The sequence below is a fragment of the Gaeumannomyces tritici genome (assembly GCF_000145635.1).
Source record: "Gaeumannomyces tritici R3-111a-1 unplaced genomic scaffold supercont2.5, whole genome shotgun sequence".
NCBI classification, from domain to species: Eukaryota; Fungi; Ascomycota; class Sordariomycetes; order Magnaporthales; family Magnaporthaceae; genus Gaeumannomyces; species Gaeumannomyces tritici.
The window spans coordinates 1181293-1195955 of NW_008804549.1; the positions used below are offsets into that span (position 1 = coordinate 1181293).

The 14663-nt window shown below is 58.4% G+C and overlaps 8 protein-coding genes across 8 annotated transcripts in view; 4 read left to right on the top strand and 4 right to left on the bottom strand.

The window, feature by feature from the left end:
* Positions 1–1166, top strand: part of GGTG_09390 (hypothetical protein) — a 6036-nt gene extending 4870 nt beyond the window's left edge. The window contains exon 4 of the mRNA XM_009227235.1: positions 37–1166. Coding sequence (XP_009225499.1) covers positions 37–159 — 123 coding nt within the window. The 3' untranslated portion in view covers positions 160–1166. The remainder of the gene's footprint in view (positions 1–36) is intronic.
* A 177-nt stretch (positions 1167–1343) lies between these two features.
* On the bottom strand, positions 1344–2024 carry GGTG_09391 (hypothetical protein). Its single transcript, XM_009227236.1, has 2 exons — positions 1634–2024; positions 1344–1485 (listed from the first exon to the last, which is right to left on the bottom strand). The coding sequence occupies exons 1-2, from the start codon at positions 1897–1899 to the stop codon at positions 1455–1457; spliced, it is 297 nt and encodes a 98-aa protein (XP_009225500.1). The 5' UTR covers positions 1900–2024; the 3' UTR covers positions 1344–1454.
* A 1532-nt stretch (positions 2025–3556) lies between these two features.
* GGTG_09392 (hypothetical protein) lies at positions 3557–5844 on the top strand. Its single transcript, XM_009227237.1, has one exon. It carries the CDS (start codon positions 3602–3604, stop codon positions 4976–4978), a length of 1377 nt encoding a protein of 458 aa, XP_009225501.1. The 5' UTR covers positions 3557–3601; the 3' UTR covers positions 4979–5844.
* GGTG_09393 (hypothetical protein) lies at positions 5098–6739 on the bottom strand (the record flags this gene model as incomplete). Its single annotated transcript, XM_009227238.1, has 2 exons — positions 5098–5185; positions 5295–6739. The coding sequence occupies 2 exons, from the start codon at positions 6737–6739 to the stop codon at positions 5098–5100; spliced, it is 1533 nt and encodes a 510-aa protein (XP_009225502.1).
* A 580-nt stretch (positions 6740–7319) lies between these two features.
* Positions 7320–8576, top strand: GGTG_09394 (hypothetical protein; the record flags this gene model as incomplete). The annotated part of the gene is made up of 1 exon (XM_009227239.1): positions 7320–8576. The coding sequence occupies one exon, from the start codon at positions 7320–7322 to the stop codon at positions 8574–8576; it is 1257 nt and encodes a 418-aa protein (XP_009225503.1).
* On the bottom strand, positions 8552–10451 carry GGTG_09395 (hypothetical protein). The gene has a single exon (XM_009227240.1). It carries the CDS (start codon positions 10317–10319, stop codon positions 8745–8747), a length of 1575 nt encoding a protein of 524 aa, XP_009225504.1. The 5' UTR covers positions 10320–10451; the 3' UTR covers positions 8552–8744.
* A 515-nt stretch (positions 10452–10966) lies between these two features.
* Positions 10967–13600, top strand: GGTG_09396 (hypothetical protein). Its single transcript, XM_009227241.1, has 3 exons — positions 10967–11329; positions 11424–13002; positions 13088–13600. The coding sequence occupies exons 1-3, from the start codon at positions 11140–11142 to the stop codon at positions 13446–13448; spliced, it is 2130 nt and encodes a 709-aa protein (XP_009225505.1). The 5' UTR covers positions 10967–11139; the 3' UTR covers positions 13449–13600.
* A 3-nt stretch (positions 13601–13603) lies between these two features.
* On the bottom strand, positions 13604–14524 carry GGTG_09397 (hypothetical protein; the record flags this gene model as incomplete). The annotated part of the gene is made up of 1 exon (XM_009227242.1): positions 13604–14524. One exon carries the CDS (start codon positions 14522–14524, stop codon positions 13844–13846), a length of 681 nt encoding a protein of 226 aa, XP_009225506.1. The 3' UTR covers positions 13604–13843.
* Between the last annotated feature and the right edge of the window lie 139 nt (positions 14525–14663).

Sequence of the window (14663 nt, forward strand, 5' to 3'; positions counted from 1 at the left end):
CGCGACGCAGTGGTCGCCCTCCGCGACGGCGGCGAGGCCGCCGGCCCCGGCAGGGACGGCCACCCCATCGCGGCCGCAGAGGCCGCCGGCGAGCACGCCAGGCCCTGGCGCTGCACCGATCCCAGGCTGTGGGCCGCTTATATCCACATGGGTGTCTAAGGTCTACTACGCGCTGTTGTGGCGTGACGCCTTGGGAGTCGCTGAGCCACTGTGGCGACTGACCGGATGGGGGATTCTTGGCAGTAGGGGGCTTGTATCTGGCTGCACCTTTCCACTCACCAATATCACCTAATTACCCTCATAAACCAAAGGGGACTGGGTCAGATCTAACGAGTAGCTGAGAGCCACCGGAAGACTTGGCGGCGTCCAGCTCTGGCTTGCAATCCTCCATATCGTTATGCGTAAAGATCTGGAAACTGTTCAGCAACTTGCAGTACAGGTTCTCGTGGATGTCAACCGCTCCGTCCACGAACCGGGTTTTTTATGTGCCGCCGCAGGAAGTTTTCGAAAAACCCAAGCGCGCGATTATAGCGTGAGTTTTTTCTACGGTATTCGGGCGTCCAAAAAGCTCGTGAATCCAGCTGAATAGAATGGAAACGCCAGCTTTCTAGCCCCCGCCGCCGCGATTGAGATTACCGCCGGCGGTGATATGGTTTGTGTCGTGTGGGCCGGCAAAGTTGGTAAGGAGGACCTCTGGCTACTCCCGGGGAAGTTCACTCGGCCAGGATCACCTTTTTTCCACCGAACACCCCCCCAAAAAAAAGAAGAAAAAAACTACCAGGGCCTTTCGAAAAGGCCTTGTACCATTTTCCTCGAAAGTTTCCAGAGGCGTTTCCATGCAGTTTCGGGGAAACCCCAAGTTTTCGAAACGCTCGTATCCCGAAATAATCTTCGTTATATCCCAAACGACCAAATAAGCATCCAAATGGCTTTTGGCTTCCCCTAACAATTTCACAGGGCAAAGCAAATAATTACGAGCCTGGTAGCAAAAGGCCTAGCCGTAATCACGTCGGAATCCCTCTTCCATTGCGTCCCTTGATCCAGAGTCGGACAGGATGCCGCGGAGGAAACAGTCGCCAACAGGGCCGAAGACGACCTTTCCCGTCTCGGAGGTTGCTTGAATCCTGCAGATGGAAAATCGCTCCAGGAAAACCCCTTAACTCTCGTCCATGCCACTAGTGAATCTCTGGGGACAATCCGCCAGAGATTCCAGATCCGGGCGGCCCCTTGCAATATTTCGTAGCAACGCAACGAGTGACAAAGTATAATGGGTTAAATTTAAAAAAGTAGAAGACTGCCCACTATTGCGACACAGCCTTTCGGGCTCGACTACAAAAGTCTATGCCTTGAAGAAAACTTTGGTGATGTTTGTTGACGGTGTCATCCCTCCCCTCAGTTCCACTTCTCCACAAAGTCTCTGTGTGGAGGAACAGCTGCCTCAAGTCCAACGTAGCTTAGCAGCACGTCCGCTCGCAGTGGGCAATGCTACACAGATTGGGTGGTAGAATATTGTTAGCAGTCAGCGATCGTCCAAATTTATATCTCGTTGGTTGTGAAGTGTAGATATCCAGGAGGGGGAGTCGATAGTGTAAACCGTGCAAGAAAAGAAAACCGGTAGCAAGAAGCAACGTACCATCCAGCGCAATCCCAGCCCGATTTGGAGCAGTTGACGCAAGAGCCGAGGCGCGCGTAGCAATCATCGCAGCTTCTCCACGCGCAGCGCCGCTTCTGGAGAGCACTACCCTCGTCCCTCGCCTCCGGGGCGGTCAGGGGCGCAGACAAAGCCGCGCAGGCCTCTGTGAGGGCGAGGCCGGTTTCGTGGTCCGGGGTGAGGCTCAGAGCCGCCGTGACAGCCGCGGCGTTGAGGGTGAGGGCTGCGAGGATCTTGGAAAACTGCATTTTGTCGAGTTGTTGTCTTTGGAGGACGTTCTCTTGCTTCTCTTATATCTTGACGATGTATTTGCCTGGCTCCCAGTGGGATGGATAATAAAGAGGCTAAAGATGACTGCTTCGGAGTGCTGTCTGGAAAAGTTTGTGAAGATTAAGAATGCCAAAGATGCGTCTGTTCCCTTCTATTTATACAAAATTCTCGTCGTATTCGACGCTCCATTCCGCCAGCTTCGCTTCTTAACCCCCTAGATCTCTGTATCTTCCAGCCGGATCCACATACCCACAATCAGGATCTACGGTTGATCCTTCTTGTGGGTTCTTTAAACCGTTGGTGGCCTTGAGAAGCAGCATCTTGGCCTAGGTCTACCCGCGCATTGATGTATACTGCCAACGGATGTGCGACCCATGGAACTATCTAAATGATGAAAGGACTGGAAAAGAAGATCTGGACAAGTAAATGGTTATGGAAAGCTTCCGAATTGTGCCATTCAAGATGGACATAACAACATGCCAACCCTTTACATCTTCCCCCCTACCGCGATGCTCTCCTGGTGTTAATTCTGAAATTGAGCTATTCTTTTGAAGAACTCTATGCCGCTTGAACAGGCTCGTATCTGTGCCTTGCTCAAACGATTCACATACAATCTTCATGTAGAGGGTATTCGTGCATAAGCGAGTTCGTCAACTAGCCAAGTCGGCGATATATGTTCAAACGGAGATATCTACCAGTGAAGTGGATCGGTGACAAGCGCTATCCGAAGCGAATCCCTCGGCCCCCGACCTCTTTTGCAAATCATCGGCCGACCATCACAACCTCCTTCCTAGTAAGGTGCCCTGATCACCGACCAACGGTCGGCGCGGGGTTAAGCATTTTCTAATGCGACAACTATCTTTTCTTCCTTGCACCATCCTCCAATCGGTCAATCACCTTTTCGGCTCGGGGTTAAGCAATTTCCAAGAAGGTTAAGCTCCCGCACCCGCTCCGCCGGGTGCTAGAACAAAAGGCCCCTTGCGGAGTCGAATCCAGGTTCTTTTCCGTTATGCTGGTTGCGGCCAAATCCTTCAGGTGCCTCGTTCGATTGTGGCGATAAGAAACCACGGCAGTGTAGCATTTCTTTTCTGTCAGGGGAAGATGAAGGCGTTGTAGATGCCTACCTTACACCCCCCTTTGTGGATTCGGCTTCTCGCCAGTGCAGACAACCATCTTGTTGCGAGTACACCCCTTACCAATGCCTCCTGGGGCATCATGGAACAAGCAGAGCATGGCGGAACTAGAGCTATGGATATCGAGACACATGTGCCTCCTTAGTAGGTAACCTTGCTGGCATTGATAAACAGCCCGAAGGCAGTCGTATACGGGTATATAGTGATCTCTAAGACATAAAAAAGGAAAAGTCATGCTTCGCCGTCCGGTTGCTGCAGCGCCCGCTAACATACAGTCATGAGGAATGAGGAATTTGAAATGTAGGTAGAGAGAGAAAAAAGAAAAAGAAAAGCCCCCCCCCCCCCGACAGCCCATCCATCAGAAGTTTATTTCAAGCAAAGCCGGGCTGGCTCTGGATGAACGGCATCATTATCGAGCTTTTTCAAGAATCGATACTGTGGCGGGTCCGGCGCCCCACTTTTTGCGGTCCTTACCGCAAGCCGCTTCGCGGCTCGAGACCTTCAAAGCACCGGACACCCCCATCGATCAAATAATTTTTCTTCGAGTATGCGTAGCTTGCTAGACACGATTCGAGGCCGCAAAAAGCGGCGGAGCGACAAGGAAATAAACTTCCCGGTGTTGCCACCGCCTCCTCTCCCTCTTCTCCCCGCTCAGCGGGAGCGGCCCATCACGCCTCCTGCGAATACCACCGCTGCAGCTGCCGAAAACCTTGTCGTCGCGCTCGGCACCTTCGCCTGCCTGCCACCGGAGCTGCGCCGGCGTGTGCTCGTCGCCGCCTTCGGCGATCGCACGCTCCACTTGGACCTACGGCTCGCCCCGCGCGGCAAACGGGCGAGCGGCTCGGTCACGTCTGCCGGCAAGTACGAGCATGGCCGCGGGATGGCCCCCCTCAGCTCGACTCGCCTCGCTGTTGTGGGTTGGGGAGTCCCGGGCGAGATGATGGCGGGCAAGTATGTGGGTTCTAAGATGAAGTCGGATTGGTCAGAGTGGGAGTGGTGCTGGTACGGCTGCGTGTGCCACCGTCTACTCCCCCGCGGGTCGGCCATGGAACGCCGCATTTTCACGGCCCGCCGCCGCTCCCCGTATATCTGGCCGCATCGAGACTTCTGCATCCGCGGCGAGGCCGAGCTGTGCGAGGCGTGGCCGCCGCCAAGGCCCGCTACTGCAGGCACACAGGCCCAAGCTACAGGCATATGCGATTATGCTGTCGGCGCCTTGGGCTGGCTGCGCGCGTGCCGGCAAGCCTACGTCGAGGGCATCGATGTGCTTTATGCGACCAACACGTTTTTCCTCGAGAGCCGGGACCTCCTGGACATCCTCATGTCCAGCCCTCCCGATCCCTATTCCCACATCCCCGACGCCTGCCGGCGCCTGCTTCTACCGGAGCGCCTGGCCATGATACGGTCGCTCGAGCTGCGGTGGGAGATCGTGCTTTTTGGGGACCTGCCCCGGCCATCCCCTTGGCTCGATTACAACAAGGGCAGATTGCGACTACTCCCGAATCTGGCCAGCCTGATGGTTCCGTTCCCGAACTTGCGCTCCCTTGTCGTCTCTTTCTCAGGAGTCCTTTACAACGACTGGCGTGTGCGTCCGGCCGGTCGCCTGCCCGAAATCGACCGCTTGCTGCTGCGGCCGGTCGCCCTCGCATTGGCGCATATCGCGCCGCAGCTGGAAAAGCACGCCGTGGTAGAGCTACCGTCGAATGTGTTTCGCGACCTCGAGGGTTTCGGCCTCGAGGAAGAGCAGCGAGGAGACGAATGGGGCCACGGCAAAGGCAGTTGGCTGCGGTACCCAATCCGGGACTCGTTCTACTACATCAAGGAAGGGGAGGAGAGCGACCTGTATTGGGACCACGAGGGCAACCACGGGAGCATGTCCGGCATCATGAACAATACGGACCCGCGTCATACGCATCTTACATGATCCGGAACGACCAAACAAATAAAAAAGAAATCAAGAGACAAGAACGATTTACCCAAGTTGGCTCCTCTCTCTCTCTCTCTCTCTCTCTCTCTTCGTGTCATAAATTGCGTTTCAAACCACTATACCCCAACGCACACGTACACGTCCGGCCAAAGCTCGGCGCACTCGCCCCCGTTATTCACGGCCGGGTTCCAGAGATAAAAGTCGCTACGATGGGTGTTGTGGGTAGCCGGACATTTTCTGGGCGATTTTGCGCCTCCTCGCCGAGAGAGTGAGAGAGAGGATGGAGAAGTGGCAAGGACGAAGAGACACTTACCTGAGAGCGATGCCGTGGTTGTTGGCAATCGCCCGACACCCGTCCCCAGACTTCACAAGGTAGAACTTCTTGCACCCGCTTACCATGCCACCTTGGATTGGTGTGGGCGTCGCGCCGGGCCCGCTGCTTGTGGTTGTTCCGGTCATGGAGGCTGATGATGACGTGCTGCCTGTGGTAGTTTTAGTCACGGTAGCTGATGATGGCCTGGTTGTGCTCGACTTCCGCCCGACGCAGACGTAAAAGTCAGGCTTGAGACCGCCGCAGGCGTCCCCAAGAGCCGGGTTCCAGGCTTTAAGGTCGCCCAGGCTGATGCCACTCCGGGAGGCGATGGTGTTGCATTTGTCGACACTCGAGACGAGCCAGAAGCTGGCGCAGTCGAGCGCGATTCCCTCCTGGGTCGGGAGGTCCTCGGCCGGGGTCGTCGTCGGCTTCGTAACGGGCGTGATTCGCGTTGTCGGGGTGCCCGGGACGCCGACGCAATAGTAACTCTCCATTACGATGCCGGAGCAGTCACTCCGTACGGACGGGTTCCAGCCGATAAAGTCGGCCGTGGAGAAGGTGCCGAACATCTGGGTGATCAGGTCGCACGTGTCGGCGACCGTTGTCAGGTACCAGGCGGCACAGTTGGACGCAATACCCGTCGGCATGGGTGACGGCTTGGTCGTGACGGTGGGCGGCATGGGCACATCATCCCAGTCAAAGGCAATGCCGCAGTACCAGTATCCAGCCCAGAGGCCATTGCAGTTGCCGTTGAGGAAGGGGTGCCAGTCCAGGAACTGCTTCTGCGTCACCATGGGGTACTCTTTGACGACACTAGCGCACGTGTCGCCGCTGCCGGCCCGGAAGTAAGTTAGGCAGTTTTTCGGGAGTGGCCCTTGAGTCGGCGTGGGTACCCCGAAGTTGGGCGGGTCTGTCGGAGTGGGCTTGGGCGTCCAGGTAAAGTAGGGCGGCAGCACGACCGTCGTGTTGCCCGTTTCGTACGGCAGCGAGATCTGCGTCTGCGGCCGGATGCCCACGCACACCCAGTAGTGCACGAACAGGCCGGAGCAGTCCTGGCCGACGGCCGGGTTCCAGGCATAAAAGTCGTCGGCCGACATCCACGTAGCGTAGAGGCCTATAATGTTGCCGCACGTCTGGCTTCCCTGGACAAAGTGCCAGTTGTTGCAGTAGCTTGGCTGGCCCGACTGCGTTTTGCTCGGCGGCCAGGCCACGGTGGAGGATGGAAGGGTGATGGTCTGGTTGGTAATGGGATAACGGGTTGAATACGGTGTGGTTGGGGTGACAATGGACCAGCTACTCGAGCTGGAACTGCCATTCGAAGGGGTGGCGGTGGAGTTCGGAGACACCAGGGTCGACGCCGTCTGCGCCTGGACAGGCCGTCCGACGCCTGCGGCTACCACGATAAGGAAAAGAGCTTTGAGGCCTATCATTATCACCGTCGCCATAATTATCACCATAAGGCGGTAGAAACAACTGTGATGTTCTTTCTTCTTTCGATTAGAACCTGCTTGCACCGCGAGCCCCAGAGAAAGCCGAAGGCACTTGGTGGTTAGAGGGAGGCCGAGGTCCAAGGACGACGCGGGCAACGGCCAAGGGCACGAGTCTACCAGCCAGGACGATGTGACCACTAACGACTTGAATCCATCACAGATATTGAACATCAGGCGCCTAATACGCGGACACTCCGCCCCAAAACACCCCTTCGGCCCCAGCAGAGTCAATAAAGGCCCAAGCAGCTGCCCAATTTCGAAGGATCGAATAGATGCAATAATAGCAAGCCACCGAACCTGCAACTTAAGGCGCCAACTGCACATATAAGCGGGGCATGTTGAAGGTACCGGTACATGCCCTCACGTATCCTGATGAAAGGCGGCGGGAGGTTTACTTGCCGTTTACCCCCAGCTAAGAAGCCCTCGCACATCTTGGTCTGCCTTGCTTCTGCCTCTTCACAGCTCGCAGGACGTCGCCCAAGACTCTCTGCAGCTTGGTTTGTTTCCCAGCCCGCATCGTCATTATCAATCAATCATGTTGGTGAATATTGTCTTTGTTCTTGTCGCCTTCGCCTGGCTGGTGCTCGGCGGCAGCCGGGCTTGGGAGGCACCTCTCCGCCACCAGGTGCAGCTGGACAGCCACCGGTTTGAGGTCATCCCCGTTGACGAGGCCGGGTATGCCATCCGTCGCGTGGCTACCAACAGCACCACTGGCAACAACAGGAAGCGCTGGCTGGGCCTCCGGGCGGGCTCAGGAATGAACCCCAGTTACCTCTGGCCAGACAAGACCATCAGCTACTGCTACGACTCGACCAGCAGCCGCGACAAGCTCAAGGAGCCGCTCGAGATGGCCTTCACCATGTGGGCGGCCGGATTCGAGGACGGCACAGCTGGCCTGAACCGGCTCGTCTATAAGTACGTGGAGGTGGCGAAGCCGGGCACCGCGTGCACGAAGAACTCGCAGAGTGACAAGATCCTGCTGATCTCGCACAACGACCGGGGCATGCTCAGCTCGCATGTCGGCCGGCCGCCGCTGGACGATCTGAGCCCCGAATACAAGGGTCCGGTTATGCAGCTGTCGATGCGCGACGATATCGGCCAGCTCAACACCGTGGCCAACATTGCGCACGAAGTGGGCCACGCCTGGGGCCTCCTCCACGAGCACCAGAACCCCTTTTTCTGGCGCTTCCCATACGGCAGTGTATCCAGTGCCGACATGGAGGGCAAAGTCTTCGGCGACTACTGGGACTGCTCGGCGCTCAAGGACTACTTCCTCGTGCGTGGCAAGATCATTAACAAGCACGGCGCCGGCTCCGCCGCTGCAGAGCAGATTATGCTTGACGTTTGCCAGAACCATGGCGCCGCCTCCCACTGGGGCTTCTCGGCCGCCGACCGGCTGCCCATCAAGGCCAACTACCGGCACCCAAACACCATCCCCTACATGGGCGCCAGCTACGAGCACGTGGACTGGGATTCCATCATGCTGTACCCTTCGGGCGCTGGCGGCATCGGCCCCGCCCGCCCGCCGACGAATCCGTCCGAGAACCCAGACGTGTACGACCGGCGCACCCCCGTGCTACGTCGCAACGACGGCGCAAAGATCCACACAAACACCATCCCGTCCAAGGGCGATGTCGCGGGCATCCGGTTCCTGTACGAGAACCCCACGTCCACCGGCACCCAGGCCGACGCGTACGTGTTGCCCAACAACAAGAAGAGCAGCCGCTTCACGGATTTTATCAAAGACTTTATGAGGAAGAAGAATAGGCAGTGCGGAAACCCCGGTCGTTAAGTTTTATAATGATATAAAGGAACTTTGGCAAACACCTACGTAGTTTCACACACATCAGGCTGGCTGCAACATTGCGCTTTGTTCATCATGTCCCTGTTCAAATTCTCCCCAGAATAATCCATGGTAACACACAAAAGGAAAACTACCTACATAACAAAGTCTGAATGTTTACAGCTCGGCCTTCTCACCCGTCGTATAGGTGGCGGCGTCGGCCGTGTCATAGGTGCCACGGTAGACTTGCGACTTTGGTCGGCCCAGATTGGACCCCAGTTTGTCGATGAGCGTGCCGTCGTCCAGGTCAATGGCCCACACCATGACGCCCCCAAGGCAGCGTCGGTTGGCAAAGTCTTGCTTCATTTCGAGCGTCTTCTGGTCGTCCCAGGAGACCCACTGGTTCGAATCCCAGGTGACGATCTGGACGGCGGCCGCCTCGTCTAGGGTCATGCGGGCATCGCTGCGCTTGAGGATCTTGACAATCTCAGCCGCCGACAGCACGCCCGGGGTGCCCGTACACTCCCCGCCCTTGGCGCCCCCGGTGAACTCGCAGCCGGCCTTCATACAGGACGGGTCCTTCATAGTGAAGCTGCGGCCGTAAAAGCCGAGGCCCATGTTGACTCGTTGCGGGTTGACGTTATTGCGCCACAGCAGTTCGAGCCCCAGGTCAATCTCGGTCAGGTTGGTGTGGGCGAAGGCGTACGAGCCTAGCGACCGCACCGTGCTGTCCCAGGTGCCGTGGATGTCGTACGTCATGACGTTGAAGAAGTCGACGTGCGGCTCCAGGTTGACGATGTCGAAGCCGCGCAGGTACCAGTACGAGGCCGGCAGGGTGATGCTAACCCCGAACCGTTTGCCGGAACGGTTTAAATGGGCGCGCAGCCGCCGCAGCATGTTTGCAAAGTTTCTGAAGTCGGCCTCGACGCCGCCCCGGTCTTCGGCCACGGGGTACTCCCAGTCGATATCGACGCCGTCGAAATCGTGTCGCAACAGAAACGTTACGAGGGAATCAAAAAAGGCGTTCTGGTTGGCTTCGCTCGAGGCCAAGCTGGAAAAGGTGGTACGGTACGGGCCCGGGTCGTTCATGGCCCAGCCGCCGATGGCGATCCAGACCTCGAGGCCCTGCTGGCTCGCCTTAAGGGACGTAACCTCGTCGTAGTGCGATGCCGTTTCGGCGTCCATGGCCACCACGTGGAAGCTGTGCGGGTCGATGAGGGCGAACGAGTAGAAGATGTGGGTGTAGTAACCGAGCGGGATGTCGGCCGGCTTCATTTTGCTGCACGGTCGCTGGCCGTTCCACCCTTCGTAGTAGCCGATTGTCCTCGCGTCTGAGCTGCGGCCGGAGCACTCTGGCTTGGAAACTACCTTGCCGTTGCAGAACTCGGCCGTGGTGCCGCAGAAGCCAAACTTGCTGCAGCACACGTTGAGCGGGCACGTCGACATGTTGCTCCACTGCAGGCCCCAGCCCGGGTCGCACTCGCTCTTCCACGAACACTGCGAGTAGCAGACGCCGGCGCCGCAGAAGTCGGGCCCCGCGCCGCACACGCCCACGCCCGTGTCGTCAAGCTTACAGCACCCGAGCGCGCACGGCTTGGTGCGCGAGCATGAGTAGCCGTTCTCCGCAGCCTCCCTCAGGAGGTGGTCGGCCTGCTTGACCTGGCTTGAGAACTCGGACTGGGCGGTGACCACCGTGGAGGCCGGCCAAGCCAGCAGCGGCAGCAGCAGCAATAGCGGCGTGATGGAAAACATGGTGTCGGGCAAAAGACTGGGATCCAAACGAGACACCAAAGACAAGGCAAAACGGGAACAGGCAGGCAGGCAGGCAGGCAGCAGCACTATGACTTCAGAGTCCAGCTCTAGTGAGAAGGAGGGACGATAACGATAAAATGTAGCGCGCAGAGTTCGAACGGGGTGGCGGGATGCATCCCCTCCCACCCCATACTATGTCATGAGAAAAGACCGCTGGGCCCCTTTCTAACTCTGTGCAACGCTGCCATTATCAGGCCAAGTACAGGTACCTGAAGACTTAGGGTGCATACAATCTCAGGAGGTCGCCGGACTGCAGGCCGCAGTGAGCGGCTAACAGCGACCGATTTCCTACCACGCAAGAATATGTTAGCTGCATCTGCATGAAGGCCCGACAGGCTGCAATGTTGTGTACGTGGTTCCCACCCATTGGCAATAAGTAGGCAAGGCTTGAACCCAGCTCATGTCGGTCGTAATGTGCAATTTTCGTGCCGCCGGGTTAAGCAGGGCTGAAATTTGTAGTCTGACTGGAGGAGAATCTAGGCAAGGAACCAGCAAACGCTGCACGGAGATTGAGGTCTTGACATCGGAAAGGATGTAGACTCGGCTTTATGGCCCCCCATACGGGCGCTCCGACTGTGTAGGGACGAGCGGGCGAAAGGTGTTTGGTCGCAGCAGCAAACCTAGGGGTCCCGGCCAGGCGATCAACTCGCACGAGAATCCACTTGATTTCTGCTTTGACAGCTTAACCGTCGCCCGCCCATCCCAAAATCGTTTCTCTTCATCATCGGCCCTCTGCGCATCACACCTGGATATACCCAAGATGAGCTCGCGAGGAACAGGCGCTCGTTGCGTCGCTGCTCTCGGCCTTGCAGCCACTGCCTTGGCTCTCTCTGCCACGGAAGATGTGTCGATTAACCCGGCTCGGCTGATTGCCGCCAGGGCAGGCAAGGACCCGACCGACTTTTCGTGGGTCAAGAACTGGGCCGCGATAGGAGACAGCTTCACAGCCGGTGAGTTAGGTGATGTGTGGTTTGGCGGTGGAGGTGGTGGTGGTGCAGACATCAAAGACAAACTGGCTAACCCGCGGGCCCCCTCCCTGAGAAGGCATTGGCTCGGGACACCAGATGGGGAACGAAATCAGGACAGACGATGACTGGAGGTGTTCGAGATATGATTACTCGTGGGCCAAGATCGTGGACCACTCGCTCGGGTCCAGCGTCAAGAACTTCCAGTTCGAGGCCTGCAGTGGCGACAGGACAGGCGGCATCTACGACCAGGTAAATCATCTGCGCAACGGCCTGGACGTCGTCATGATGACGGCAGGGGGAAACGACCTGTGCCTAGGGACCATGATCAAGACTTGCGTCATCATGCCCTGGGACGGCGAGGACGCGTGCCAGGCCATTATCGACAAGGCGCAGGAAAATATCCAGCGCATCCTCAAAGGCAACATCCGGCAGATTTTGCAGAAGCTCAACGGTAAGATCAGGAAGGACGGCGCTCTCGTCTACCAAGGCTACGCGCCCTTCTTTAACACGGACAACGAGGACTGCGCCGACCCTACAAAGCAGGACTGGGCCCTCAAGGGGTGGGGGTTGTGGGAGTTTTGGAAGTCGGGCAAAAACCCCCTAAGGCTCACCATTGAGCGGCGTAAAAAGCTCAACGCGCTCGTCGACGGCATCAATAGGGCCATTTCAGAGGTGGTCGAGGAGTTCGACAAGGACAAGCAGGTAGGCTACCGCGCCACCTTCTCCGATTGGAGCAGCTGGCCCGGCATCGTGGACGGCCAGTTCTGCTCCCCGAAATCGAGCGGCTGGTACCCAGACCCGAACCAGCCGGATCTGCTCTTCATCAAATTCAATACGGCCGCCCGCGGAACACCGCCTCACGACGAAACCAAGCGGCGACGTCGAGATCCCAGCAACGGTAGCAGCAGCAGCAGCAGCAGCAGCGGCGGCGGCGGCGGCGGCGGCGTCGCTAAAGACGTGATGGACCTTGACAGCTCGGACCATGAGTCGGACACCGCCGACGACATAACGCGACAGCTCCAAAAGGACCAAGACCGGCTGCGGGGCCGCCTGACACGCAAGCACATATATGACACCCTCCTCTGGAGGTCGGCCAACCCGCGCGCCGAGGTGCTGCACAAACTGGACCCGCGGACGCCCGCACCGCCGGGCTGCCCGGGCGACAACCTTCCCGGGGTGCCGCTGGGGCTCGGTCTGCCCGACTCGTTCCTGAGCATCTTCCACCCCAACAGGCACGGCCACGAGGCCATGGCCGCCTATGCGCTGCAGAGCCTGGTCTACGTGCGCGCGCAGATTCTCGGCGTCGACGACGGGCTCTGCGCGCAGGCGCGCGACGATTTTACGTGCTGGCAGAAGGAGGGCCGCAAGGCCTTTGTCGACTGGACCCGGCTCGACGAAAACTACAAGGACTTTTGCAATGACATCAAGCCTCCCGATAATACAATCAACTGGAAGTGGGAGAAGACGTACCACCAGGGCACGCCCGACGAACACACCTTTGTGTTGCAACTTTTCGACGGCGCCTCCAGCTTCGACAAGGGCAAGTGCCTTGAGAGCTTTGACCTCATCATCAACAGCTGCGACGGCGGCGACGACAAAAACCCGCTCAACTTCAAATTCGGCGGCCGCTGGGTGCGAGGAAACTACAACTACCAGTAGGTTATTGATTCCAGCGATTACCTAATTTTGAACCTAATAAGTTAAATCCTTGCTTAGCTAACCTCGCTCAAAAAAAAACAGGATCAACCCCAAAAAGGACCGCAATATGATTACCAAAAGGGACGGCACGTGCCGGGGCTGGTATAAACTTCTCTTGACGTCATACCGCATCTACGGGCGCGGGTGGGCGTCGTACGAATACGGCCAACAGACGCTGCTTAAGGCCATGCGCGACTGCGGCTCCGCCGTCACGGGCTGGAAGTTCGACTATTGCGACCACGGCTGCGCCATCGACAACAACGACTACGAATGGGTCGCCGAGTTCAACCTGCCCATCTTCGGAGCCCTCGCCTGCATGGGGAACAACTGGGTCCCGCGGCGGTCGGGCGCCGAGTGGTACACCGAAGGCAGTACAACTCTCGGCTGCGGCGGCGCGGTTTGATTGGGGAAAGTAGGATATGGGACGTGACCGGGGCCAGAGCTCTCTCTGTTGAGCGAGGTGTGGCGGGCATGATTTGGACCGGCGATGCTTCCCTAGCCCCTCTTTTCCCCGGGCGGACAAAAATACCGCTCGATCCAAAATTTCTGCACAACTATGCCATCAATTTTGTTCCTTTTTGCGTGCTTTTTTGGTATGCTGTAAAGCGGATTTTACATAATAAAGAAGGCAGTAGTACACGGGTATATAGTGATTTCTAAAATATAAAAAGGAAGTTGTGCTTCGCCGTCCGGTTGCTGTAGCGCCGCTAACATACAGTCATGAGGAGTGAGGAATTTTAGATGTAGGTAGAGAGAGAAAAAAGAAGAAGAAAAGCCCCGCCCCAGACAGCCCATCCATCAGAAGTACAGGGACTGGCCGGCGCTAGACAGGATGTACTCGACGCCCAGCCTACTCTCGGCCTCGTGGGCGGCCAGCTCGCGCATGATGACGTCGCCCGTCGGGGTCTTGCCGTCCATGCGGTCCTTGACGTGGATGATGACGACCTTGAGGCCCCTCAGCGGCTGCTGTAGGTCCGAGGCCGCGGCGTCGCTGGCGCCGCCGACGCTGCCGTGCCGGCCGCCCCCGCCGGGCGTCAGGAGGGAGAGGTCGGCGTCCCTGAGCGAGAGCTCCGCCGTCGGGGTCGCGAGGTGCGGCGAGTAGTAGGACTGGCCGCCGTGGTTGTGGTTGTGGTTGTGGTGGCCGGGCCCGCCGATGCTGAACTGCGGTGGTGGTGGCGGTTGGGACAGGTCGAATATGCCCGAGGCGCCCGAGGACCGGCGGCCCGACGATGGCGGCTTCACCGTCCTGGGGGAGACGGGGTCGTCGGGGGTCGGCTGTTGCTGTTGGCTGTCCCCGCTGCTGCTGCTATTAACATTGGCCTCGGTCCTCCTTCGACTGGCGACGCCGCTCTTGGGCGACACGCCGGGGGCGCCGCCGCCGCCCGTGTCGGCGCGCTTGCGCTTCCTGCCCTCGCGCGAGGCGGCGGCGGCGGCGGCGGCGAGGCGGGCGGCGGCCACCTCCGCCGCGAGCGCCTGCATCTCCTGGTCGACGAAGCGCGGGGTCAGGTGGCCGAAGAGGCGGTCGACCGTCTGGGAGTCGTCGTAGCTGCACTCGATGAAGATGGCAGCCAGGCGGCCGGCGGCGACGCGGGGCGCGGCCTCGGCCCAGACGACGGCG

Coding starts and splice junctions, on each gene's coding strand:
- GGTG_09396 (XM_009227241.1), top strand. CDS start 11,140: ATGAGCTCGCGAGGAACAGGCGCTCGTTGCGTCGCTGCTCTCGGCCTT. Junction 11,330..11,423: donor AGGAGACAGCTTCACAGCCG/GTGAGTTAGGTG, acceptor CTCCCTGAGAAG/GCATTGGCTCGGGACACCAG. Junction 13,003..13,087: donor CGAGGAAACTACAACTACCA/GTAGGTTATTGA, acceptor AAAAAAAAACAG/GATCAACCCCAAAAAGGACC.
- GGTG_09395 (XM_009227240.1), bottom strand. CDS start 10,319: ATGTTTTCCATCACGCCGCTATTGCTGCTGCTGCCGCTGCTGGCTTGG.
- GGTG_09392 (XM_009227237.1), top strand. CDS start 3,602: ATGCGTAGCTTGCTAGACACGATTCGAGGCCGCAAAAAGCGGCGGAGC.
- GGTG_09391 (XM_009227236.1), bottom strand. CDS start 1,899: ATGCAGTTTTCCAAGATCCTCGCAGCCCTCACCCTCAACGCCGCGGCT. Junction 1,486..1,633: donor GGCTGGGATTGCGCTGGATG/GTACGTTGCTTC, acceptor CAATCTGTGTAG/CATTGCCCACTGCGAGCGGA.